Source organism: Onychostruthus taczanowskii, unplaced genomic scaffold (genome assembly GCF_017590055.1).
Source record: "Onychostruthus taczanowskii isolate IOZ18803 unplaced genomic scaffold, ASM1759005v1 scaffold133, whole genome shotgun sequence".
NCBI classification, from domain to species: domain Eukaryota; kingdom Metazoa; phylum Chordata; class Aves; order Passeriformes; family Passeridae; genus Onychostruthus; species Onychostruthus taczanowskii.
In genome coordinates, this window is record NW_024498496.1 from 188,937 (window position 1) to 214,809 (window position 25,873).

General features: G+C 39.1%; 2 protein-coding genes across 13 annotated transcripts in view; one reads left to right on the forward strand and one right to left on the reverse strand.

Moving 5' to 3' along the window:
* Positions 1–11,794, forward strand: part of JAK2 (Janus kinase 2) — an 84,221-nt gene extending 72,427 nt beyond the window's left edge. For 11 of the 12 annotated variants that reach the window (XM_041396971.1, XM_041396974.1, XM_041396980.1 and 8 more), the window contains 4 exons: positions 3,095–3,267; positions 4,168–4,285; positions 5,250–5,363; positions 7,879–11,794. In XM_041396971.1, coding sequence (XP_041252905.1) covers positions 3,095–3,267; positions 4,168–4,285; positions 5,250–5,363; positions 7,879–7,986 — 513 coding nt within the window. In that variant the 3' untranslated portion in view covers positions 7,987–11,794. Of the gene's footprint in view, positions 1–330; positions 1,228–3,094; positions 3,268–4,167; positions 4,286–5,249; positions 5,364–7,878 lie in introns of those variants that run through there. The other variant, XM_041396982.1, reaches the window with a different exon arrangement.
* Positions 11,795–23,088: 11,294 nt separating this feature from the next.
* On the reverse strand, positions 23,089–25,783 carry LOC121332021 (relaxin-3-like). Its single transcript, XM_041397000.1, has 2 exons — positions 25,525–25,783; positions 23,089–23,456 (listed from the first exon to the last, which is right to left on the reverse strand). Exons 1-2 carry the CDS (start codon positions 25,739–25,741, stop codon positions 23,089–23,091), a joined length of 585 nt encoding a protein of 194 aa, XP_041252934.1. The 5' UTR covers positions 25,742–25,783.
* Positions 25,784–25,873: the final 90 nt, after the last annotated feature.

Sequence of the window (25,873 nt, forward strand, 5' to 3'; positions counted from 1 at the left end):
TCTTCTGTCAACTTCCTCATCTCACTAAGATGGATGAGGGTGTTCATTAGGGTATGTTGTCCACATATATTCTTATGTCTGGTAAATGTGCCCTGCCACCTTAAGATCCTAAGACTTAGCTTCTGCAATATCTGCAGAAAAGGTCTGACAGTCAGGGGAGAATCTCTGCCAGGGCCAAGACCTTCTCCTGACATTCAGACTTTCTCATGGTGAAAAGAGCTTGCTGGTTCCTTGCTTGAAACTGGACTAACCTTTTAGCTGCTGAATGTCTTGCATGTATAAGGAATGCTGCACGCTTAACAGCTTATCTATTCATGTGCTTCACTAAAGGACAGCATTGTGGGTAGTCTCCAGGAGAAGCTCATTCATGGGCAAGCAGTGCTGAATGTGGGAAAACAGAAAAAGTTAGCAAGTCTATGGCAAGTGTCTTCGCAGAGAGAAAGCACTGAACAGGTGACCACCCACTTCAGAGGGTTGAAGAGCTCTCTGATCTGTCTCTCCAAAACAAGAAGTCATTCTCTGGTAACAGGCCTAAGAAATTATCTCATACTTAGTTCTGCAACCAAATTACATTGTTATGCTGGTAAGTCACTATAAACAATCTTTGTTCAAGCAGAGACCTGGAAGAGTCTTAAAACACCGCACCATCTATGGGGGTGGTGACCAAATCTTTCACAGAAGTAAGATGCAACATGGATTTTTGAGCACACAAAGGCTGAAGACAATTAGCTGTTTTATTCTGTGTCCATCTAGCCTGTGACCTCAAGGTGCTGGCCTTGTGCACTCTCATAAGAAGCTGCGAAGCATGTAGAAGTCCTCAGGGTTTCATTCAAAGCCTGGTGAAATAACATTGGCAACATGTCTCAGGACCCTGGTCTGAGGTACCCATTGAGAGGACTTTGGATTGGAAGGTGGATTTTGACCTTTGATAGCTGTGCAAATATGGTAGAAGAGTTTGGGAAAGGAACTGTATGCAGAAACTATGAAGAAAAAAGGACCTTAGTGTGTGTGTACAGACACATACATGAAAGACTTTGGAAATATTATAGGTCTTCAGGATAGTGAGAAATCAAAACAGCAGATGAGATGATTCCTTCCTAGATACCAAGCACCAGCCAAGAGAAAGGGAGCTAAAATATGCATCCGGCAGATACTAAAGCAGGAAAACATCCTGCTTTGATGACAAACCATGGGGACAAACAGTATGAAAATGCGGGAAATCTGAATAGAGCTTGCTCTTGAAGAAATGTCTTCACTTCTAAAAAAAGCAAAATCTAAGAATTACAATGTATGTGCCTTGCTTTGGAGCATTGTTGCTGTACAATCTGCAAAGTAGAGGTTATATTGATTGCTTTAAGATTTCTCTGATCTCTGGCATTCTGTTACTCCAAAACAACATAATTATAAGCATAGCAAGTACCTGATATTGTGAAAATGGAACCTGAATGCTTTTTCTTCATTTAGCTGATCATGTTACACTTCAGCTGGTTTTGCTTTTCTTGCAATGTTTGCCCTTTCAGCATCTCACATCTCATCTTTCTGCTGTGCATTTCTGTCAGTCTGTAATCTTGGGGGGTTTTGATCAAAAACCTTTCTACTTCTGCCTTGCTGTTCTCCTCTGAACAGTATGAGAGAAATGAAGGCACACCCATTACCTGAGAGTTAAGATGAATGTGTTTGGGTTCCTTGCTACTATACTGGGAAAGGGTTTTCCTTCTCTTAATATTTGAAGTGTTTCAGGTGTCCTTGCTGGTGAGCCCAGTTTTAAAGACAGAAACATTTTAAATCACATTTAAACTCTGTTGTTAGACTAGTGCCAGAGAACTGTGATATCCACTTAGAATTTGCATGATTTCAATTAAAGATCTGTCTTAGGTGTTTTCCAGGCTAACAGAAAAGTTACTATCATCAAACTTTAGGGTTGTTTTCAGAATAGTACATTGTAGTAAGAAAAAGCTGTAGCATTTTCATAGGCTAGTTGTACCAGAAACACAGAACCCTCACTTTGAAGTTAGGGTTGGTATTTGTGGCAGTGAATAAGTTGGCAATGAGGAATAGGGTATTTTTGAACAGTTTTAGAATGAGCTGTGAGAGAACAGCAATGCCACCCAATGGTACTGGGAGGTACTAGAATCTGAGAGAAAGACTGTACTTTGTAGCCAAACTCTGAGGTTTCTCATATTAAGAAAAAAAAAATAGAGAGACAAAGAAATAAGCCTTTTGGCATGACTAGTAATAACGTTGCTTTTCAGAACTTTTGGGATCATCAATGCTATTTGTGTAATTTGACTGTTGTGTTGAAAGGGTGGTATGCTTTCTTATAAAGCGATGAAACTGACAACTTGCTTGGTGATTCCTTTCACGTATGAGTTGGGTATCTCTTGACATTGTGCAGCATCACTTTCAATCCTCCATTTATTGCTGTCTGAGTAAGACCTTGTTTTAGAAATGCCACTACACGCACTGGCTTTTTCCAAATTTAATTGTTAGTGAATGTAATTAGGTGCATTGGTAAGGAGGGATCAGCAGCAGCAAAAGCCAACATGCCTTCAGACCAATGCTTTGTTAAAGCAATCTGTGGGAATGTAGCAATAAGCAGAACTGTGCTGGTGAATAATTGTCCATACAAAAGAGATACAAAGCACACTGTTGGGAATACAGTGAATAATAGTTAAATTCAAGGAATCATAATACAAAGTTTCATGGAGGCATTCAGGAAAGTAGATGCAGAAGATGGAGGAAAAAGAGTAAATTAAATGGATATGTTGGACAGTCTTCTCATGTACTCTGGATTGTGTAGATTGGCCCAAACTTTTTCCTTCTGCATATCACCAGCCAACTGAATTTGGGCACAGAAAGGGTGGTAGCATTTATCCAGCTACATAATCAAAAAATACTTGGTTCTGACAGGTACTCACTCTATGTCCCTCCAGTTAAAGAGAAGTTCCTGAGCTTGGAAAAATTATCTCCTCAGAGAAGACAAACTTGGTTTTAGTTTTAACTTTGAGGTTAATTCAACCTCTTACGGAAAGTACAGCTAGTGTAGTGGTAAAAATAACTCTTTTCCTGTTCTATTTGTAACCTCTACACCTAGGGCATGGAGTATCTGGGAACAAAAAGATATGTTCACCGGGATTTAGCAACAAGAAATATCTTGGTGGAGAATGAGAACAGAGTTAAAATTGGAGATTTTGGATTGACAAAAGTTTTGCCACAAGACAAAGAATACTACAAAGTGAAAGAACCTGGTGAAAGTCCTATATTTTGGTAAGTCTTCTTTTGGTATGTGAAATCATGGCATGTTTTCAGTTTTTGCCATTTCAGCCAATTCATTTTGCATGTTGTGGAATTCTTACTTGCAAGCTGTACATCAGTTTTCCAGCATTGTGAAAGTCATTTGCATGGTATTTCACTTCACAGAGTAGCATCTAGGACTTTTCAACATATTTGTAAAAAACCCAGGAAAACACCCAAAACAAAAGTCCCAAAAAATACTTACTTAGAGGAAATAATATCCAACAGAAAACAATTCAGAGATAAAGGAAGTCTAAAATGGCCCATTTTCCTGGATGCTTTCAAGTTTTTAGGTGTTCTAGTTCCCTAAACACTGGTCAATCATGTCTTCCAGCTGAGATGTGTTGGATATACCCCAAGAGAAAATGCTATTCCATACATGCGATTTTGGTCTGTATTTTAATTCTGACTCAGGCACTATTTAAAGAATAAGTTATACCAAGTGGCATCTTAGTAGATGCTATTGGAGATGTACAGTTTAGTTCCAAAAGTGCCTGCAACACAGTTCACTGAAAGTGATGGAAGGCTATAATTGTCTTTCTTTGCAGGTCTTATAACATCAAATTCTTGTTTACTTGCACTACAAATAAGAACTATATCTACAACCTTGTTGTAAAAAAAAAAAATCAAACTTGGTTATAGTTATCACCAACTGTGTTTGTTTAAGGTGTATTTGGTTTTCAAAACCAATTAACCATTACTAAAAGAGTAGTTAGTAATTGAAGGTACCAAAAGGAAATGAGAACATGCTAATATCAGTGAATAAAGAACACTTACTCATGAAAAACAAATCTGTCTTACTAAAACAAATGTTTTCAAAATCAAAATGGCACATATTGCAGAGAGCAATTTTCCTTGTACTGTGTGTTCCAGGTATGCTCCAGAATCTCTGACAGAAAGCAAATTTTCTGTGGCCTCAGATGTGTGGAGCTTTGGTGTGGTCTTGTATGAACTCTTCACCTATATTGACAAAAGCAAAAGCCCACCAGCTGTAAGTATATTATTAATGAATCTCTTTTCAACCTCATGCCCTTTTCTGGACTTGCTCCAACAGGTACATGTTCCTCCTGTGCTGCGACTGCTGATGCAGCACTGCAGGTGGGGTCTGAGCAGAGGGGCAGAATCCCCTCCCTGGCCCTGCTGGCATCACTTCTTTGGATGCAGCCCAAGACATGTTTGGCTTTTCTGGGCCTCCAAGTAGCTCCATCATAGAAGGCTGCTAGATTTCTCAGGCAAAAAATTGTGCCCTTACTAAAGCCATGTTGTCTGTTTCCAGTCACTTTGTTTTCCATATGCCTTAGCATGGTGTGCAGGAGAATTGGCTCCATGATCTTGCCTGGCAGAGGTGAGACTGACTAGCTTGTAGTTCATTGTGTCTTTCACTTTCCTCTTTTCAAAAATTCCCTTTTTCCAGTCATCACAAACTTCACCTTAACACTTCATCTGCCAGCTCCCTCAGGACCTCAGGTCCCACAGACTTCTGCACATTCAGGTTCCTTAGAGGGTTGTGAGCATGAACCTCTCTTACAGTGGTCTTAGGGTCTTCATTCTCTCAGTCCCTCCATCTGCCTTTCTCAACTTGGGCAGTGTGCCTGGAGCACTTGCCTTTGAGGACTCAGGCATAGAAGTAATTTAAAACCTCAGCCTTCTCTTTATCCAGGGTAGCCAAATCATCAGATGATGAGCAACATTTTTAAAGATTTTTCACTTAGTGCTTTAAATTGTGTATGTATCATTGTTCCATTTTATTCTATTCCATATTATTATTCCATTTTACACACCAAAAAAATCTGTAATTATTGGTATAGTCTCTGGATGTGTAATTTATAATTTCATCATTGTTATGTACTATTCAATTTATTCTTATTATTCTTATAAATTTTTGCCTGGTAAAAATATTGCAGCGTCTTTTTTTCCTCTAAAGATTGTATATTACAATTGGCCTTTTGTTTCAGGAATTCATGCGCATGATTGGCAATGATAAACAAGGGCAGATGATTGTATTTCATTTGATAGAGCTTTTGAAGAATAATGGACGACTGCCGAGACCGGATGGATGCCCTGATGAGGTGATGTACTGTGTTAAAATATTACTGTAGTGTAAAGGGTGCTCAGTTAGGGCAAGTACCTGCAAATGCAAAACTTGTATTTTGTTGTAAATAAAAAACTTGTATTTTGTTCTGCTTGGACCACTAAAGTATTTATGCAAGTGGAATGGCTGTGCTGTTATTTTATCAGTTTCATGATGAGTATAATAGTTTTTTTCTGATTCTTTAGCTGGTACTGCCTCAGGAGCCCAGACTGTAGTCTTGCTGAATATGTGAATTGGGACTGCTATAACCTACTGCTGTACTTGGGCAGTTGCACTTCTATTTCAAAAAGATACACATATTAAGGCAGCAAGATTAGTATATAGAACTTGTTCTGTGTAAGTCGCATGTGGAGATTCTCATTCAAAGCTGTGAACTTTAGGATTTTTTTGAAATCTGTAATATTCAGTAAAAAAATCTTAATATGCACCTAAAGTTTTCCACATGTAATGCCAGGATTTAAAGAGCTTCTTATCTTGATTATTGCCTTTCTGTTACTGTTCCCTTCTCAAGTGTGGAAGGCTCATGCTTATAATGTATATTATTCACCATCAGGCATTTTCAACTTATAGACTGTAGGCACAGTTAAGTATATGAATCAGATTTTCTATGCTCAGGGTCTTCAGATTTGTACTCATGTTCTTTGTAGATACTAAAGTACACCTGTAAAGCTGTCCTCAGAGCACCTAAATTCAGCGTTCTTTTGGTTTTACTTATATACCAGATGCTTTAAAAAATACTTTCATACCACTCCTACGTCTTGTTCTTCAGACCAGGGTGCACAAAGCCTGGTTCGGTCAAATTGACCTGGTTGGGCTGTGTAAGTGAATCAGTAGCAAAAAAATGGAAGGAAGATACTTACGGGTTTTTGTTTCTTACATATGTAATTGCGAGCTCAGAGTAATTGCTGCATCCCTTCAAAGTCAAGCACACTTGGCAATAAGTCAAGAAATAATACATTTGAAACTGGTGAAAGGGAAAACATCAGGGTCAAGTGTCTAATAGAGGAGAGAAAGGAAGCCACGGGGGAAGAAAAAATGTATAGAGAATGGAAAGAGAAGTCTTTGAAGAACCTTTCTTGCATTTATGTACCAGAACAGCAATTTATGTACCAGTTGTATTGCAGAGGTTTGGCTTTTTGTAGATAACCTGAATGTCATATGTATGAGATAATAAATAATCTGTTTTACTGCAACTGAATTTTAACTAACTCAGAAACTGTATTTTAACTAACTAACTGGTGAAAGGGAAAACATCAGGGTCAAGTGTCTAATAGAGGAGAGAAAGAATGGTACAAGTGAGGCAGGAAGCCTCAGGGGAAGAAAAAATAGATAGAGAATGGAAAGAGAAGTCTTTGAAGAGCCTTTCTTGCATTTTATGTACCAGTACAGCAGCTGTTGTATTGCAAAGGTTTGGCTTTTTGTAGATAACCTGAATGTCATATGTATAAGATAATAAATAATCTGTTTTACTGAAACTGTATTTTAACTAACTCAGAAGTTTCAGTGTCTGACATTTCTCCAGATATTAAAGCAAGATGGAAATGTCTTTTTGTCAGAAACTGTATTCATCCCCTTTTGATCCTGGAAGGCCACAGTCATCACAGATAATAAATCTTCCAGTTACCTTAGCTTACAGCAGCTTACCTTGCAGCTTACAAGCTGCTTGAGACTTGGTTCTAAAGCAGCTTTATCAATACAGGTGTTTCAAATCTGCTGAAAGATAAGGAACAATTTCTAATTTTTTTCCTGGTAGCTGTACAGATTGTTCTTAAGCAACATGTGAAAAACTGTTGAAAGGATGAGAAATTTGTAATAACAATCTGGATTGAGTGAATGAATGAGAAGAGTACAGGTGAAGAGCTTGGGAAGTTGTATGAGAGCAGGTATCAGGTACATCTCTGGGCAAAAAGAAAACCGTTGCCTTGTAACTATTGTAGTGGAAATATCTTTCAAAGTTGGTTCAGTTTGCACAGTAACTTTTTTTTTTTGCTTATTTATGATCATATATGAAGAATAATTAAGAATGTAATATACAAATGTGGAGAAGTATATGTTAACTTTCCAGGGGAAGTCTTACTTAGAATTACTGTCTTTGTAAATCTGATTTCTGGTCGTACTGGTGTTTGTTATGTTAAAGCATTTTTGAGCTTTTCAAAAAAAAAAGAGCAAGAAAAAAAATACAAAAACTTGGCAAAATAACCTAAGTCTTGTAGTCTTGTAAAAGTTTCAAAAAACAGCTGAGTGAATTTTCGTGCTAACTTTTAAAAAATTGTCTTTTATAATAAGAGCTTTTGCAGAGCCACCTATCCTAGGTTCTTGCAGTCACTGGGATCAAGCAGATAAACTGATGAGTATAGCAAGAGTTTAGGCATACTCTACTGCAGTTGTTGTTTGGAAGCAGAAGAAGTTAAGCTAGATGTCTTTTAGTCCAGTTTCAAGTAAATATATATGGTATCTGTTTACCTACTACCAATTTTTTTTTTCTTCTCCAGATTTATGCTATCATGAAAGAATGCTGGAACAATAATGTTGCCCAGCGCCCCACCTTTCGGGATCTTGCTCAGCGAGTGGATCATATAAGGGAAAACATGGGTGGATGAGAGAACTGTCCCTCCTTCAGAGGATGAGTTGGAATGCAGAGCAAAATGTACTTGGTCAGCTGTGTATATTTGACATATGTACATGTGCACACATCTTATCCTTGCTGGAAGTAAAATCTGTGGCAAATACCCTATCTCAATCTGCATACTGAGGAATCCTGCTAGGGCTTTTTTATCAGGGTATACTTGTTACTATGAGAACATGTTGAAATTCTAAGTAGGGAAAGAAATTATTTTTCTAAATTAAATAATGGGTGGTCATTCAGCAACACCTTTATTTGCCTTACTTGGCAGTACAAAAAAGAAGTGACTTAAAATGTGATGAAACTAAGAGATAAAAAAAACCCAGTGTATTTCCGTGTTAAAGTGGAGATGCCCAGAAAAGACTTCTAGAAATACTTTTACACTGAGTATATAGTGACTTGGCACCCTGTTTTGTGTGTTGCACAAAGACTTTTATCTGTTAATACAGTTTGATGATTTTTTCATTGTTGATGCAGAACTGGCTTCTCTGTGTAACAAAACAGAAGTGGTTTGCTGTGCCTGTCTGAATCAGTTATCAGCCAGCAGTATATCCAAAGAGATGTAGCTGTGTGATGTACTGTAAGTATTTTGAGGGAAAGGGAGCAAATTGTGCTCTATTGAGAGAGACAGAGAACTTAGTAATCTGTGCAAAAATTTTAATTTAAAAATGAAAAAGCAAAGATGTTATCCTTTTGTTCTTACTCCTCCCTTCATGAGTATTAGACTACCTTTACAGAATTGAAGGTACATAGAAGTGAGTTCATTTTTACACAAGGCAGTGTCTTCAGTGTAAATAAGGAAAAGCTAAGTCTACTGCTTTTAAGTGCTGCTCTTTTTTTCTTTCCATCCTTGTAGTTTTCATGCAGTCATAAGTGAATGAATTGAAGCTTTCAAAGCAGGATTAAAAATCTAGAAAATGCCCTCACTTTCACAATTCCTCACTTTGCTGTTAAGACGATCATCTTAATATCTTCCTTCCAGCACAGAAAAAGACTACTTACAACTCAGTATTTGATATGGCCAGTCACAACCACATCGAGCCTGTTCTGTATTGAAGTGACCCAAGCATATTTATTTCTGTGGTAATACCCAACATGGGACTATTTGGAAGGAGGAGTTTCAAGTGCAATTGCTCCACACTCAGCAGAGGGAAAGGACAGGATTCCAGTTACTGAGAACTGGATGGAGATCAGAGCTACCTGAATGTTGTTTAATTCAGCTTTTGAAATAAGTAACAAAAATTTTTGGAGAAGAGAATGCTTCGGTTTTGCCTTGAGGCATAAAACTTGGGGATAATCTCATATCTCAAAGCAGTATAATTGCAGGGTTTGTTTATTTTTAGTTTAAATAATCTTGTTTGTTTGTTTTTACTTAAGCATTATTGTTTGCAAAGTATAATGCTTGTTCTTTTTTGGACTTCTGATGAGAGAAGTTCAGTTAAGGGGATATACAGCTTGCCAAACTGACCTAACATCCAGATTTATATTTTAAATGAAGTGTTCATTCTGAAAATTTGTGGCAGTGAGTTAGTGAAACAGAGGTTACTTTCACTGTGGAGCCTCCTTAATATTTGTGGTTAACTACATCCATCTTATCAGAAATTGAAGAACCTCAGCTTTTGAAAAAACTAAAAAAAAAAAAAACCAAAAAAACCCCAACCAAACAAAAAAAAACCTTTAAAAAAATCTTTACTTAGTGTAATATAGTGCCAGTATAGCAGTATTTTGTACCACTATGATGTTTCTCTCCCACAGTCACTCCTACAAAATTATTATTTTATAGTACAGGAGAGTGCTAAATACGGAGAGCAGTGTCAACCTTCTCTCTGCCCATTGCATTTAAAACTATTTCTGTTAGCATTCTTGCTACCAAGCATTTGCATAGATGATTTTTCAAACCAATTTCACAGTCAGTTTTTAAGCTGCAAAGAACTTCGAAGTGCTATGTTCAACTTAAAATGTTTTCTCAATTTGTATACATTGCTTTGAGGATTTGAAATTTTGTGCAAAAAATGTCTTTGCATTTGTAGTCTCAGTTATGTGTATGTGTATTTTTGTAACAAAGGAGATAAAGCTTTAAAGTATCAAGACAGCATTTTAGCTGAATAACATATGCAGGAATTATGTAACATTTGCAGTGTATGACACTCAGTAGCTCACTGGTTTCAAATACATAGTAGACTAAACATAATTTATGTAAAAATCTCAGGGAAGTTTGTGTAATGCAATGAAGAAATCTTCCAGTCTGCTAATTTTTCAAGTGAATGAAAGGTCTTTTTCTTGTTCTACTACAGTTTGACTAATTACATAGTCTATTTGATTGCATAAATGTAGTGGTGAATTCAAGGATGATTTTTAAGTGTCTTGTGGAGTGTTTTTGTTTTGTTTTGGGTTTTGTTTTGTTTTTTTACTTTAATACTATATCATTTTGAGAGAAAGCCATATCTTTACACTGCAGTGTAATTGTGTGCTGTTGGCCAGAGACAGTCTTTTATAACAACCAAAGGCCTGTCCTGTGCAGAGGGCTTGAGCATTTGGGATGAATGTTCTTAGCTGGGAGAATAGGACCAAGCAGTGCTTAGGACTTGGGAGATACACAGTCCTCTGCAGTGTCAATATTTAGGTCCCACAGCAGACCTGGTGGCTTTCTCAAAAAGCTGTTGAGGGTGTAAATGTAGTGATTTTGCTGAATTTGCTACTGCCAATTGTGTAGCTGTTAAAAAAAAACCAACAAAACAACATCACCACCAAAAAACACTGTATTTTGTATTTTGAAAGCTCTCAGATCTACAGTAGCATTGATAATGTCATATTTTTACATGGCATTTGTATTAATAGACTAAGTACTTTGTTTTAGAAAATGTCTTCAGTTGCCATTGCATTTGTAATACTTTAGTGTAATCATTATGCTACCCAAAATGCTGTTTGATTTTGTTGATAGAAGAAGTGCTGGTTTATGTATACATGACTGCTACTACAGTGTAGAATTAAAATATTAACTACTGCTTTGCACTTACATTGGAATTGAAATAATTTTTTAATAAGTGCACAATGTATCTTATAGAATCTCTGCAATCAAGTATTGTGTTGTGTAGTATTGATTTGTTGTCTATCAGTATAAATATGTTAAGTTTCAAAGTTAGTTTTTAAATATTTTCCACACAGTATTCCACAAACTTGCAACAGTCATGTAGTAAGCCAGAGGAGAAGTGAATTTTCAGGAAAAGAAACGCATGTTCTTGTCAAGTCCTAGTACTGGTTAAAAGCTTCCATAGTTGAGATAATTGTTGTTAAATGTGCTGATGAATACAACTGTGAAAATACATGTAAGAATTATATTTTTCCCCCACAATTAAATTTTTAATTGTTGCATTTAGTTGAGATGTTGACCGGCTGCCCTGAAATGTATGGGAAAAGATGTTACTGTATTAAGTATGAAGAAATGTAACTCTTGTGTAAAGAAAGCAGGCTTTTCAGGAATGTAGGTTCACAAACACCTAGAGGTTAGAGTTCTGAGAGCAAAAGTAGAGGTGTAGAAGAACAAGACTAAAGGAAGAAGGATGATGTTCAGCATGGGAGAAGCTTTCTGAAATGTGAAATGCACAATGAAGTATGAAAAACTGATGTCTACTGAAAATGCCATACCGTGACAAATATGTGCTAATATATTTCTAAACTGTGTGTTGTCTGCCTTAAGTCTGAAATATTCACAGACACCTAACCTGGCTGAAAAAATTTCAATAATTACTATACCAAAATAAACTGCTAAATGTTGTGCCATGCCAGACAACAATTCTGAAAAGATGTTTGATTAAGAAGTTCTGGTTTGAATTTTTCTTTTTGAATAAGAGGTTTACAGTACTTTATATTAAAGTAGAACAAGTCCCTTGGTGGTAGGGAGCAGGGAGGGAAAGATACCTGCCACTTATGATTGAAATGTAAACATTTGAACACATGGTTTAGTGAAGAGAACATGAAAGGGATATGTTTAGAAAACTGTGTATCCATACCTGAAACTTAACTGTGTGTTTCTTTTTGCATTTGGATAGTGAAAATAAAAAAAAAAAAAAAAAAAACCTAAATAAAAGGGATGACAAATGCCTGCATGAAAGGGATATGTTTAGAAAACTGTGTATCCATACCTGAAACTTAACTGTGTGTTTCTTTTTGCATTTGGATAGTGAAAAAAAAAAAAAAAAAAAAAAAAAAACCTGAATACAATGGATGACACATGCCTGCCAACATTTTCTTTTGTACACTAAAATTTGTTACTGGTATTTAAATCACTGCTGAAGGCAGCTGTTCTGTTTGATGAGGTAGAGCACAACACATACAACTTTCCAACCTTCCTAGAATATCCATGTTAAGTATTTATCCTTTGGAAGAAACTTAGATGTACCAAAGTAAAGGTGTTAAACAGGTTAAAAGGTTAAACAGTAAGACTGAGGGCTTTTAATCTCTTTTTTTAATGAAGATTTTCACTAAGCAAATTAATTTGGGATGAAGAAATACTTCCTTTCGCTCTCAGTATTTAAAGAGATGCAAGTCTGTAAGACAGAAGTGCCTTACACCACCTTAAATTTGTTAGAAATGCTAGTGTATTGACTTTCATTACTTTGTCATCTTTCCATTTGACTTTGCTTAACTTTATGGGACAATTACCACCACTTTTAATGAAAATGACTACCATTTACCTTGAACAGAGTTGAATGCTTTTATCAAATACACAACTGGTCTCTTGGTGTTACTCACCAAGTACCCCTGTGTCCTTGAGCAAAACCAGTTCCACAGATGAGTTTGCCTTTGCTTGAGGCAGGACTAGTCCAGACAGTTTTCCCTAACACACTCCCCATATGGACCACAGGGACTTTATTCCCTTCCACAGTATATGGAGGTTTTGTTTGGGCAGGGCACCCACTCAATACTGTGCTCCCTGCTCCAGATGTCTATGAGGCTGTTTTTGAAATGAGTCCCATCATCCTACTGACTTCTCTCAGGGGTGCCATGTCCCAACAGGACTTGCTTCTCAAGGCCCAAGATGGAGTTCCAGGTGCTGGCATGAGGCACAGGGTACCTCTCCAGCCTCCAGTGATTGTGCTGCTATTTGTAAGCATGTAGCGCTTGCCTTGCACGTTTGGGCGAGTGTGATGTGATGGATCTGCAGACTCCCCCCATATTTTTCTTTTGACCATCATCCACTGTACCACAGGGGTTTACCTGCTTGATCTGCTGGGCTGCAGCACACATTCCACAGTGTCCTGGTTACAGAGAAAGGGGATAGAGTTTTCAGTGCTGTGTGGGTGTGACAACATGGTTTACTGCATACCACACACATCAATGGATATGGTTTCAGCAGGAAAAGCCAAGGACCAGCAAGAAGTGGGGTGCACCATCTTGGCTCTCCCTAGCTGAGAAGACATCAGGATCAGCCTGGTGGACTCAGCCCTGCTCTGTCACCCCCGTCCTTTCTCTGTTCTTTTGGGCCCAGTGGAGTGAACGCCCTGGCTCTGGCAGAGCAGAAGCAGCCACACAGAGCCCAAAGCACCACTGAGCCAAGCCAAACCCCACTGGTGCTGGAGTTAGCCACATGGGACCAAGCCAAGCCTGGGGAACAGTGCCAAACACAGTTGAGCTCAGCAATCCAGGAAAAAAAAAAAAAAAAAAAAGAAATGAGCAGTGCAACATGGTTGATCTATCTTCCAGGTTTGTTTTGTTCCAGCTCTTAGTTGTTTTCAGGCTGGTGTAGGGAGGGGACATAAAGCTATGGGATCTTTCTGCACCTTACTGCTTTTGGGCACTACCTTTGTGAAATGGTTTTTTTTGTTCACAGAAGTGAATGCCCTTTTGTGTATTAGGTCTTCCTTGAAAGAACACCTTTCCCTCCCATTTGACAGAAATCACCTCCAGAGGGTGAGAGTTTCTGTCCTCTTCCCTTGTCATTGCCCAAATTCTGTGACAGGGATCCCAGTTGCTTGGCGTTGCTACTATCTGGTTTCATACCATGTGCCAAAATATCCCAGCTTTGGAGCAAACAGACCAACAGACACTCTCCTCTCTGGTGGTTGAAATCTTCTCCTAGGTCTTGCAGCTCACCCGGGGGGGGGATTGTATAATTATCTCTGGCCCTGCCTCTGCCTCTTGTGAGGGTCCTGCTTCCTCTTCATCCCTCACAAAGTAAACTGATTTGGTTTTGGATTTCTTCTTCTGTACAGGGGTAGCTGCTACCAGCAGGGGTTACTCCCCTGATTCAGCTGCATTTTGAGTGGCCACAGTGCCTTCTGGTCTGCTTCCCTCCTCCTCTGAGTGTGCTGTCTAGTAATGAGCAATGTCCAATAAATAGTAGCCAGGGTCCAACACACTGGATGTCCCTCAAACACCATTTTATTCAATTTCCTTCTATTGTCTGTATTTTAAGATCTTCAAATTGAATGACTGAACACAGAGGAAGATATCAAATATGTTCTGCTTGCATAACAAATGACACAACAGAATACTTAAAATTTTCAGTCAGTCCTGGGCCTTGAATACTGTACCTGTGGAGATGAGTCTGATTACACACATCTCAATTTGTTTCATTGTAATAAGGGACAATAATAAGATTGCAATTGTGTCAGTTGACTTCAATAAAGGTACCTGCCACCCTGTAAATGGAGAAGACCATACTATTGCAGAAGAAATGGAAAAGACCATACTATTGCAGAGTTGTATCAGAACTGCCATAAATCAGACTACCCAAACAAGGAAAGCAAAAAATTCCTGTTTAAGTTCAAAGTATGTGATCAGTACAAATATTTTAAATATATACCATCAATTTTATCTGGATGATATCTGGTTGAATGGTGCATGGGGAAAGAAAATTATCATTTTGTTTCATCTCCTCTGTAATACAGCTGAATCATATACTGACTTCTTAAAAAGAGAATAAGTGTCCTACAAATGTAATTGTATTAGTGATTTCACTTTGACACTATAATCTTGTCTACTGTTTTACTAAGCTCATTTTAACTTTGGTCTTTATATTACATAGAACAATTTTTACATAACTTTTGAAGACTTCATTAAGAAATTGAATATTAACAAATCAGTTATTTAAAATAGTTAAATTTATCTGAGTATCTAGCTTAAAGGTATTGCAATACATTTAAAATTGCAGTAATTTCTCTCCAACAAGAACTTCACGTAGCAATAATGTCTGTTATTGAATTTAACTAACAAGAACAATAAAACAACAACAACAAAAGCTAAACAATTACATCAAGAACAGTTGAAAAAAAGCAGCTATTAAAAGTGGATATTGGATGTGTTTCCTGAGCTATAGCTGGTCAGATCAATGGAGTTTTCTAACTATCAGGTCACTTTTAGGACTAGCTTCTTCTCAGAAATACTGATCTATAAACAAAAAGGGTAAATCAACCTTAACATCTACTCTGCATACAGCAGCTTTCGCATGGGAAGTGTGGCACTTACAAATAAGCTTGTGCAGATTCTTACCTCTGAAAGTACCTGTGAAAAGATCCCAAGTAACATTTAAGGTTGAACTTAATCTTGACTCCAGTCTTCAAAAAAAAAAAAAAAAAGGACCTACCATAAGGATCCTTTCATTCTATTCACTTGTGTGCCAGCAATATCAGCCAAAGACATTGCTATTTAAAAAAATGTTTTGATAGCAAAAGATTTTGATTGTTCCTAAACACAGGAAGTAATTTCCCTAATTTTTGAAGACCAGACTGAAGTCTCCCAAGTAATTCCAGGCCCTTCCTTTTCAATGCCGTTTGTAAATTCCTCTGCATCTGTTTGCCAGTTTTTTCAACTTCACTGTCTCACTCCATGCAAGCAATTAATGGAAATGTCAAATAATACTGTACAAAAGGGAAGATGCTGTGAATTCAGTTTGATCTGCCTCTCCGCCTTGAAAGCACACCTCTGTTAAATAGCAGAAACATGATACAAAGAAGATCTGACTGAACTAAACTTTTTCAGTAGTTAAGTTTGTTCTCTCTTACCCTGGTTGAATTATGACAACTATAAGTTTTGAGAGCAAGAAATACAACATCTAAACACGAGATTTGATTTATTTTTTTTTAACCTATGTAGTGGCTCTTCATCATCTTATAAGTAAGTAATCATATTGTTCACTTGAGTGATTGCTACATTTCCTCTTGCCCTTTGAATTAGACTAAATTCTGATCCGTAGTTTTCTGACCAATCTTGCACAGTTTATATTTTTTTCCTATCACTGGAAATCTCTCTCTCTCTCTGAATTCCCACAGAGAACTATTAACAATTTTGGAGTCTAAGCCTGGGGGAGGCAAACACCCAGCTTAACAAGCCCTGGCTCTCATAAAAGGGCATAAAGGTGATCTGGAAAATATTTCAGATTTCAAATGGTGTTCCCAAACCCAAGAATGCACGTAATCCAACACGGGGAACAGGACAACATAGCTAAAAGAAGACATCTAGCTAGCCTGTGTTGTTCACTAGCAGCCAACTACTTCACTCAGTAGATACCACCATCAGCATGGACCCAGCTGGGGCTCTGCCTGAACTGCAGCTGGACTGTGCAACAGATGACTCTCCCCATGAGTAGGGACACTTCTTGGGATTTCAGATTCCTTACCTGACACTGAGAGATCCTGCCATGCCCAAGGCAGATCATCAATCCACAACAGATCCTTGGTAAGTGACTAATAGTGTGGTGAATTAAAATCAATGAAATACTACTCATCCTTTTAGCTACTCAATATTATTATAAGCATTGTATAGATAATTCCTTTAGACATAAACCATTGTCCAAGTCTCTGACTAAGATTGGATCTAGCTCCACTTTGGGTCCACAAAGAGTTTAGAAAATAAGGGGGTCCTCTCTGAACCTCATAACTCAATGATTGGCTCTTCCCTACTCTTGCATCTCTTTTCTCAATGTGAAGCATTCTAAATTCTAAATCGATTCTCTTTCATTTCCTCCATGCAATAATTGATAAGGTGAACCTTGCCATGAAACTTACTGAACTTTGTCAAACCACTCTTCATTAAGTTCCTTCAAATTTATTGAATCCTGTCAAATGATTATTTTACCTTAATAAAACATATTGCTGCTTCTCTCTTTTGAGATGCACTCCACTCATCCGTAACACTAGGCTAGTGTTGTATTCCATTTTATGTAAATGGTATGCTCTGTCTCACCCCTCCGAAATGTATGGTACATTCTAAGCCTGTGGTCCTGCCCTGAACCCTCCTGTATCTGCAATCCCATTGGCCCAAGTCTGATTCCGCGCCCACTTCAATTCCCCTCTTAAGCTGTGCTAGGGGATCAGTCTGGCTCTTAGCCCTTCCTCGCTCTCAGCCTCTTCCCCCCTCTTGCCCCTTCCCCCCTTTTCCCTCAGTAACCATGCTGTACCTGGGGTTGGGACCCCAAATAAACCTTCATCTGATCAGCACCCTCAGAAGCCGTGTGGAGTCTCCTTGCCTGCCTGCTGCTGCCAGCCAACTCACAGCCTAGGGGGCCCTCCGGGGACATCCCCGGGGTGCCCCCACCCCAAAACGAACCACAACAGGCTAGTCTCTGTTCTCAGCCCTGGATTACTAGTGCAGTTTTGCTAGTTAATCGCACTTTTTTGGGAATCTTAGTAATCTCTGGGGCATGGAGAGAGGTACTAGAAACCAGAGTTTTTTAATTCTCTATGTCATTATTTGTCTTAATACTCCTTTATTTTCTGAAACTAATGACTCTATGTTGGTAATTTTTTTTTCTTATGGTGCCCACTATGTCCACATTCTTAGCTAGATATTTTCTTAAGTAGCACACTTTCCTCCAGTTGTTTTCTCCATCTTCTACAGAGTGCTTCAACACCTTTCCTGAGTTTTCTGTGTAGTTTGTGTCCTTTTGTATCACTTTCTCATCAAAATGGTAATTTAAATTTTCTATTAGTATGCAGTTTTTCTCTTTCTGGTAAGTCCTTTGATCACACAGAGAAAGACTCATCTCCATTAACAACTTTATTTACAGCCTACCGTAGTCCCCTACATGACAGCAATATTCTTTTTACTGAGAAATGTTTAGTCACTCCAGCTTCCAAAAGTCCTTCTGGTCTAAGAATAAACATCCTCGAAATAGCCTTTTAGTCTTAAAGATATTTCCTGAACAGGTCATACATGCCTGTGTCTACTATCCAACCAAGTCTCTATCATGACAATTAAGACATGATTTTGAATACAATTTAAGACATCAAACCATTTTTTTCCTGTCTTCTTTCTTGTCCTTATCCATATTCCTATGTAATAAACTAATTATAGTGTATATATAGATATATAAATGCTAGTTATCTGCTAGTATGTAATGAACAATGTCATACAATAACTAAATACTTGTATGTAATTAACTAAGATGTGTCCATTTAGCTCCCTCAAGACTACACCAGGAAAATACTTCCTTCCACATCTAAGTCTTTACATAAATTACTGTTTTTTATCTGTTCAGCATTCCTGAAGGAGAAATCTCAGAGGAATGCACGCTGGGTAAGGCTCCTCTCCCACACTCTGCCCACAGAATGCTCAGCTGCAGGGTCAGACCAGGCTCCTTGAGGCATTACCCTGACAGGCCTGAAAATTCCTCAGATTGGGGGCAACTTCTCTGGGTCATGGCCCTGCTGCCAAAACTACCCTTGTGGGCTAAAGGCTTCTTTTTATCTCCAGCCTGTGCTTCCGTGTTTCACTTTATCAGTATTTTCTCTCATCCTCTCCCCATATACTGCTGCTTCCTGATGACCTCTTCATTGATAGCAGTGGTCAGTGTCTTGGGGATCTTTTGGATCTCCAACTACCTATTCAAGTCAACTAATTTAGTTTAGCTGTAATCTAAGTTTATAGTTAAATTTAGACTCAAAGATAAAATTTAAGAGATTATTGTGTTAAGGATCTTCCCAGACTGACCATTCAGGTGTGGGCAGACACTTCCACAACTGGGATGAAAGCCCCTCCATAGTGGGCATCTCCAGAGAGCCGATGGGTGCCCTGTCTGACTCTCTGCACTCACACCCAGTCAGAGTAAGTTTCCTCATTGGTTTGACCCCAGGTTTCCCAGGTGTTTGTTCCCAAGATGCATGAAAGCTGTGTGATGAATAGAATCCATTCAATGTGTGGTGGCATTGTGGCATAAATTAGGAAAGGACCCCCTTTGAGCTAATTGCTTATACAGGTGAGTGACTGCAGAGCAGGAGGTGGGATACAAATCTATCCAAGTTCTGTTTGCTGAGAAGGAAAGGAGTTGTCATTTTCTAGTCATTTCTCTACTGCCAGCTGAGTAGGAAACACAGTAGTCTCAGGAATTCTCCCTAAAACTCAGAGTGCTAACTCCAGGTCTGCCTCCAGCTCTGCCAGAAGGCAAAAATAAATGTCAGTCTTTTTGCTGCCTGTAAGTGGAGGCTAAAAAAGAAAAAAATGGACAGCATATCTTCAGTAACTCATGAATCTGGACATTTTCCTCTATGGTTTAAACAACTGACAAAATAAAGAACTGGCCAAACAGGACTAGAGTTAGGAGGGAGATGTGTCTGTCAAGTCTCTGGGACTTGTTACACAGTTTTCTGTAGCACATTTAGCATTCTGTCTATGTTCTTACATATCATCACTACTTGAGGTACTGGGCTCTAGCTATGTGACAATCAACACATTGCATAATTGCATTAAGAGTTTTCCATCAGATTTAAAACAAGGAAATAGCATGGAACAGAGCTGGGAAACCTGTTATTACATACTGCCCTGAATTATTCCCATGTCTTTGGGCACTGTTCTAGGAGGTCATAGTCAGACCTGAATCAGACTACACCTGTAGTGAAAAAAATTCCCCAAAACATTCAGAATACACTCGTGCAGACACAAATGGCAGCACAAATATGGGAATGTGCTGGTATACCTCTTTCTGTTCATGAACTAAAAATAGCTGTTCAGAAGTAGGCTCACACATCTTAATAGATTATCCAGAAATTGGATACTTCCTGTACACTAAAACTCAATCAACAGGATTGTAAGGAATTTCTGTAAGCAGCTAGTTGCTAAAACAATGTTTTCCTCAATACCTAATTTGTCAGTGAAAGAAATGTTGGGAAAAAAACTCATATTTTTCCTCATTAGAAAGTGTATGTTTCTGAACAGTTGTGATGGTAAGCAGAATGTGATCCCTTAAACTGCTGTCCTCATGTTTATGCTGCTGGATACATATGGTAGCACTCCCAAAGGCACATTCAGCAGAGACAGTGTCCTTGTGCTCTGCTATCTGGATCAATACCCAACTCAATCATTATTTTACATTTTGAGCTGTCTGCTCCAAAGTACGTTTACTTCAAAGTGTGTTTGCTTTCCCTACCCAAATAGTCAGACACCTCATTTTACATAAAAGGCTTGCTTCTCATCTTAAAAAAAGTACCTCTGGACACCAAGTGATGTGAGCAGTAGGCAGATGGCGTCCTCAAGACCTGTTCCAACTGAGCGACACAAAATTGTCACCTTTGGCTACATTGAAAAGAAACCATTAGAAAATACAGCCTAGCATCATGGGGGAGGAAAGGGGAGTTGAAGGGAAGGGAAGGGAAGGGAAGGGCCCTTTGCACACTGTAGTATGTACACAATTTCTTACTCTAATTTTTTAACACTAATTTTATTCTAATACTTTTTAACTCTATTTTTTTTTTCACAGACTTAATTTTTGTCTGTGCCATCTGCCTTTGTCATGGCCTGCCTGGTAAGGTTGTTACAGACTATGACAAGGCCTATTAGAGAAACCAAATGAAAACACAAATTTCACCTTTTTTCTGGGTTGACTCATACCTCTGAGAAAAGCCTGTTTATATCGGATAAAGTCTGATTTTTCTATTTATAATCCCATCTCAGCCTGAAACACTTCCACTCAAACACTATTTCCACTTACACTATTTATAGTTTTACCAATGGTTTACATCTAACCCAGCAAGTTAAACTCCAGATTGTTCCATTCAAGGCTTAAACTCACAAATTTAAGGTTTTAACTACATTTTTTTTTCACTCAAGTCTGCTATAACCATTTACTGGCTATAACCATTCACATTCTCCAATATTCCTTTTTAAAGCTTGGGAGACATTTTGCTAGCAAGACAAATGCATACAGGATAATTTTCACTTTCTTCTCGCACAGAATTTTCATTTGGCTTTTCCTAGGGATTCTATATACCTCTTATTCCTTACCTTACTGCTAAGTAATCTTAACTCCAAAAATTCTTGAAACTGCTCAAAAATAAGGAACACTTCCCCTCAAACTCCTCCTGTAATCTTCTAGGAAATCCTAATCAAAACCCAAACCCAAAACTATCTGTGCAGAGAAGTTGCTGGAAGCCAACTATAGACATTTAGCTAATCTGTTGCAAAAACAAACCTACCCAAAACTATAGCAGAATGTCGCACAGTTGCTGTTTCCACTCAGAGTGGCAAAAAGCATCTTAGAGTCACTACAACCAAGATGTTTAAGAAGACAACTAATTTCTTCATAAATATTATTACAAGGACAGAAGAGATGGTTCTTTTCATGTGGAAGATAACAACATTCATAGTGAATGTCCATTCTGCCTAATTTTTACTGAATTAAACTCATGTCTTAAAGAAAAAAAAAATTGATAGATGCCTAATTGCTGCAATAACAGTAATATCTTAAGGAATAAAAAAAAAAAATTATGCAATAATTGCAGAAAGTAGTCTTCTAATTAAGGAATACTTGTCAAAAGATAATTTGAAGAACAAAGCAAAAGGCTACAACTGCACAGCCTAAGCCCTGAAGCATACTCTGAGTCAACTACTGCTACAAAGTTAAGTTGCCTTGAGGATCACAGAGGTCAGGAAAACCAAAATTCTCACCTCATGAACCATATTGCTAGAAATACAACTTTTTTACAGCTGAGAAAAACATGGAGGAAGGCAAAAGGATTAGAAACTACAAGGAATAAATCAGCTATTCATAAATACAATAGCAATTAGCAACTTAGACATCTTTTTGTGTGTTCTTAAAGTATGCTGGTGTACACTAATTCAGATGTACTTCTGAGTGTCTGTACAGCACACTTGATGCACATCCAGCACTCTCACTCAGCAGCAGTAGTGAAAAAATGGGGAAGTAAAGTAAACAAGGAATGACTGAAGTGTTAATACTCTAACTATTTAAGCCTAGACATAAATATAAAAAAATGCAGGCTGCAAGTGTTGTGTTGAGTAAATTTCTATAAAGATAATACTGCATAAAAACAATTCTGCAATTACAAGAAAATGGAAAACATGGGGTCAAAATAATCAGCAAGCTGAGTCAGTGTCAAGAGAGATTTCTTTCAAAATATTCTTTCTCTACAGCTTTGTACCATGAATCCCATTTTAATATTGTTGAATGTTACAAGGAAGCTGGTGGGACTCCTCATTAGAAACTTAGTAGCACTAGAAATAAGGGGTTCAAACTAAAAGAGGGAGAATTTAGGTTAGATATTGAGGAAGAAATTGTTCCCTGTGAGGTGAGACTGGAACAGATTGCCCAGAGAAACTGTGGATGCCCCATCCCTGGAAGTATTAAAGGCCAAGGTTGAAGGGGGCTCTGAACAACTTCATCCAGGAGAAGGTATCTCTGCCTATGTCAGGGGGATGGAACTAGGTGATCTTTAAGGTCCCTTTCAACAAAAGGCATTCTATGATTCTATATTAATTATTTTGACAGAGGAACAATAATTTGGCAACACTTAGTACAATTACATTTTATTGAAATATTGAGGTTATTCTTAAAGTGTTACAAAGATATAATACATTCGTAATATAAGTGTAAAGGCTCAACATTAAAATGAAAAGACTTAGTAAAAAATATAGATTAGAAGTAACTGCAGCAAAACATACTCATTGCAATTACATTTATGTTTTGTTTATTTTGTTGGTTTTGGGGTTTTTTTTAAAGAAAACCAGCTATATTGACTGGCACATATAGACAAGATAAAATACAGCAAAAGTTTTCTTCCTCCATGAAGTAATCAATCAAGTAGTACTGCAACAAACACTGATTTCATGCATAAGTGTAGAAAGGATTTTAAACTCTGCATATGGTGCTGATTTCAGCTTTTGTACAGCCCCATTTGCAACACATTCCTGCCAAACCCAGAGACTCCCGTTTTCTTCTGGGATACCTGGCCCAAAGGTAGCTGCTTGATTCCACAGGATCTGCATTTCCTGTTCCCCCCCTGTCCTTCTGAACAGCTTCCTCTACCTGGTGAACAAGCTTTTTTAAGTCACCTGCCACAGGTACATATTCATTATAGTAATTTAAACTGTACAAGTCCTTAAACGTCTCCCATCCAAGAAATGGGCTGCTTCTCTGCAGCTGCTCCACTTCAGGATCCAAAACTGATTGCAGGTTGAAGCTTCCCAGTAGTTTGTTACTTGCTGTTTGTGCAGAATCTGTGTTAAAGAGAAGACTTATCTTAAATTCAGACTGTAGGAGCATCAAAAGCATTACACAGCTCTAAGCAACAGCAACAAAACCCATTCAGTTAGTAATAAGTGAAACACTATTATGCAGGAGAACTGTCAGCACTTGAGAGTCTCCACACCATGACTTACTTTTAGCAGAATCTATGTTTTAAGGACTATACCTCCTGTTAGATATGCAGAGTACACAGAAACAACTGCAACTGAAGTAAAGGTATCCTGTCACAACTGCAGTGTTTTTGATGGAGAAGTCGTAATTCTTCCACAGATTCAGAATTTTATTGTAAAGGCATGTACTCAAAAACACCACAGAGCTGTGTCTTGTGTTGGATGAATTAGATCAGACCCCTCCGCTCCTGGGCACAATCACACACAGTAGCATCATGTGAAGAACAAATGTAGGAAGGATTAAATAAGTAAAGACTGTATGCAAACTGATTCCTAGACTGCATTCTTCTATAGCTATTTTTAACTGATGCTTTCCTCTCATTTCTTTCATTTCTCAAGGCACATCAGGGGCTTGCAGAATTTACTTATGACATGCTTCATCTCAATGACTAGTGTTCTTAAAAATACAGCCTTATTTCCTTTCACCTTACACGGTTTCTCTTGATTTTACTTCTGCAAGGCAAGTGGCATGGCTTATTTCAGCTAATGTGAAGAAAAACAGCCTCTTCAAGTCTTAATTTTAAAATAATCCAAACCAAGTCTGTCTTGTGATCTTAATGATCGTAATACAGTTAAATTTTTGTTTCAGAAAGCTGAAAGAACATTGAGAATATCCAGCAACTTTTTTATTTACTTAAATATGGCACATTAGTATACAGAACCTAATTTTCAGATAGAACAGCTGTCTGAGTATGTGCAAAAATAAAAGTAGCTGTAGCTACTTTAGTAATTAGACAGTGATTGCCATTTAAGAATCTTGTGGGGTGGAGAAGTCTTCTAGTTAGATATCATGCAGCATAGTGGAGGCTCCTTAGTGACTGCTGTTCTCAGAAGCTGCTGTTAACAAAAATGAAGGCAAAATTTGCTGGGAAAGGACGTAATCCCCACAGAGGCTGTGTGTAAGTAATTTGTTATAATTACAAAGGTTACTTTTATCTTTTACTCAACCTGTTGGGAGAAAAAAATGTGCAAAAATTCCCAGAAAACTGGCTTCATTAACTGCCTGAATTCTTAGGTTATTTCACTAAAGTGTGTTTAATCAGAAAAAAAATAATCTCCTCCATTGCACGTTTTACCCATAGTTTTAAAAAACGTTATTTTTCAGTATTCAAAATAACAACATAAATTAATCACTCAGAATTACTGTTACAGTTACCGCAGGTGGAGAGCACAGCCCGGAGACTGTAACCCGGAGCACCAGAGCCCGTGCTCCCCAGCGTGCCGACTCTTTGATGCAGAGAAGCACCAGCGGTAACACCGCGCGCGTTCCCACGTCCGCCGCGCTCCCGCACATCCCGGGAGCTCCGACGGGCAGCGCGGCGTCAGGGCTCCCGTCCGGGAGGGAAACCCCGGCAGGAACCCCACTTCGTTCCGCCGCCCGAGGAATTACGGAGCCTTGGGAAGGGAGAGAAGCCATAGCGACAGGCATTCCCCACCGCTCCCCAGGGCGCATCAGACGTCCCCACATGGCCAAGAGAGGGGAGAAGTGTGGTTTTGTGGGATTTTATAGTAGAAGCTCCCCTGCAGCCGCCAGCTCTGCGCAGCCGCGCGGTATCTCCGAACTGATCAAAAACTTTGCGGATAATGCCGGCAAATAATGCCCCGGCGCCTACCGTCCCTTTCCCTCTGAAACTCAGGGCGTCCTTCCAAAAGTCTCGGAAATGCCAATTAGGATCTAGAAGGAAAGCCAGAGAGGGACGGGGACCTTCCCTCAGCGGCTCAGGGCGGGAGGAGCGAGAGGCGCCGCGGGGTGCCCACCCTTCCCCTTCCCTTCCCGTTCTCTCCATCCCTCCTCGCAGGCCGTCGCTCGGCAGCAAGCGAAGCGCCCCGACAGCCGCCTGCCCCTCGTGCTCGCTCCTGGGACACTCACCGGCCGCGGGCGCCGGCTCCGCCGCCAGCAGGGAGAGCCGCTTCCAGCGGGACCCGCCGCAGGTGAAGATGACGGCGCGGATGAACTCGCGGCCGCACAGCTTCACCCCGTACCCGTCCCCCTCGCCCGCGGGCAGCACGGCGCCGGGCTGCCCCGGCGGTGCCGCACACAGCAGTGCCACGGCGGCGCACAGCAGTCGCAGCTTGGCCATCCCCATCGCGCCGTCCCGGTGCCCTGGGCGCCTTCCCAGCAGACCCGACGGCCGCCACAACGCCCCCGACCGCGGCGTCCAGCCCGGCGCCGCCGCTCGCCTTTTATGCGCTGCGGTAGGCGCTGAGTCACCGCCCCG

Excerpts from the sequence above, each read along its gene's own strand:
- LOC121332021 (XM_041397000.1), bottom strand. The coding sequence starts at position 25,741 with ATGGGGATGGCCAAGCTGCGACTGCTGTGCGCCGCCGTGGCACTGCTG. Across the intron at positions 23,457-25,524 it reads GGAGCCGGCGCCCGCGGCCG|ATTCTGCACAAACAGCAAGT; the intron begins GTGAGTGTCCCA and ends TCTTTAACACAG.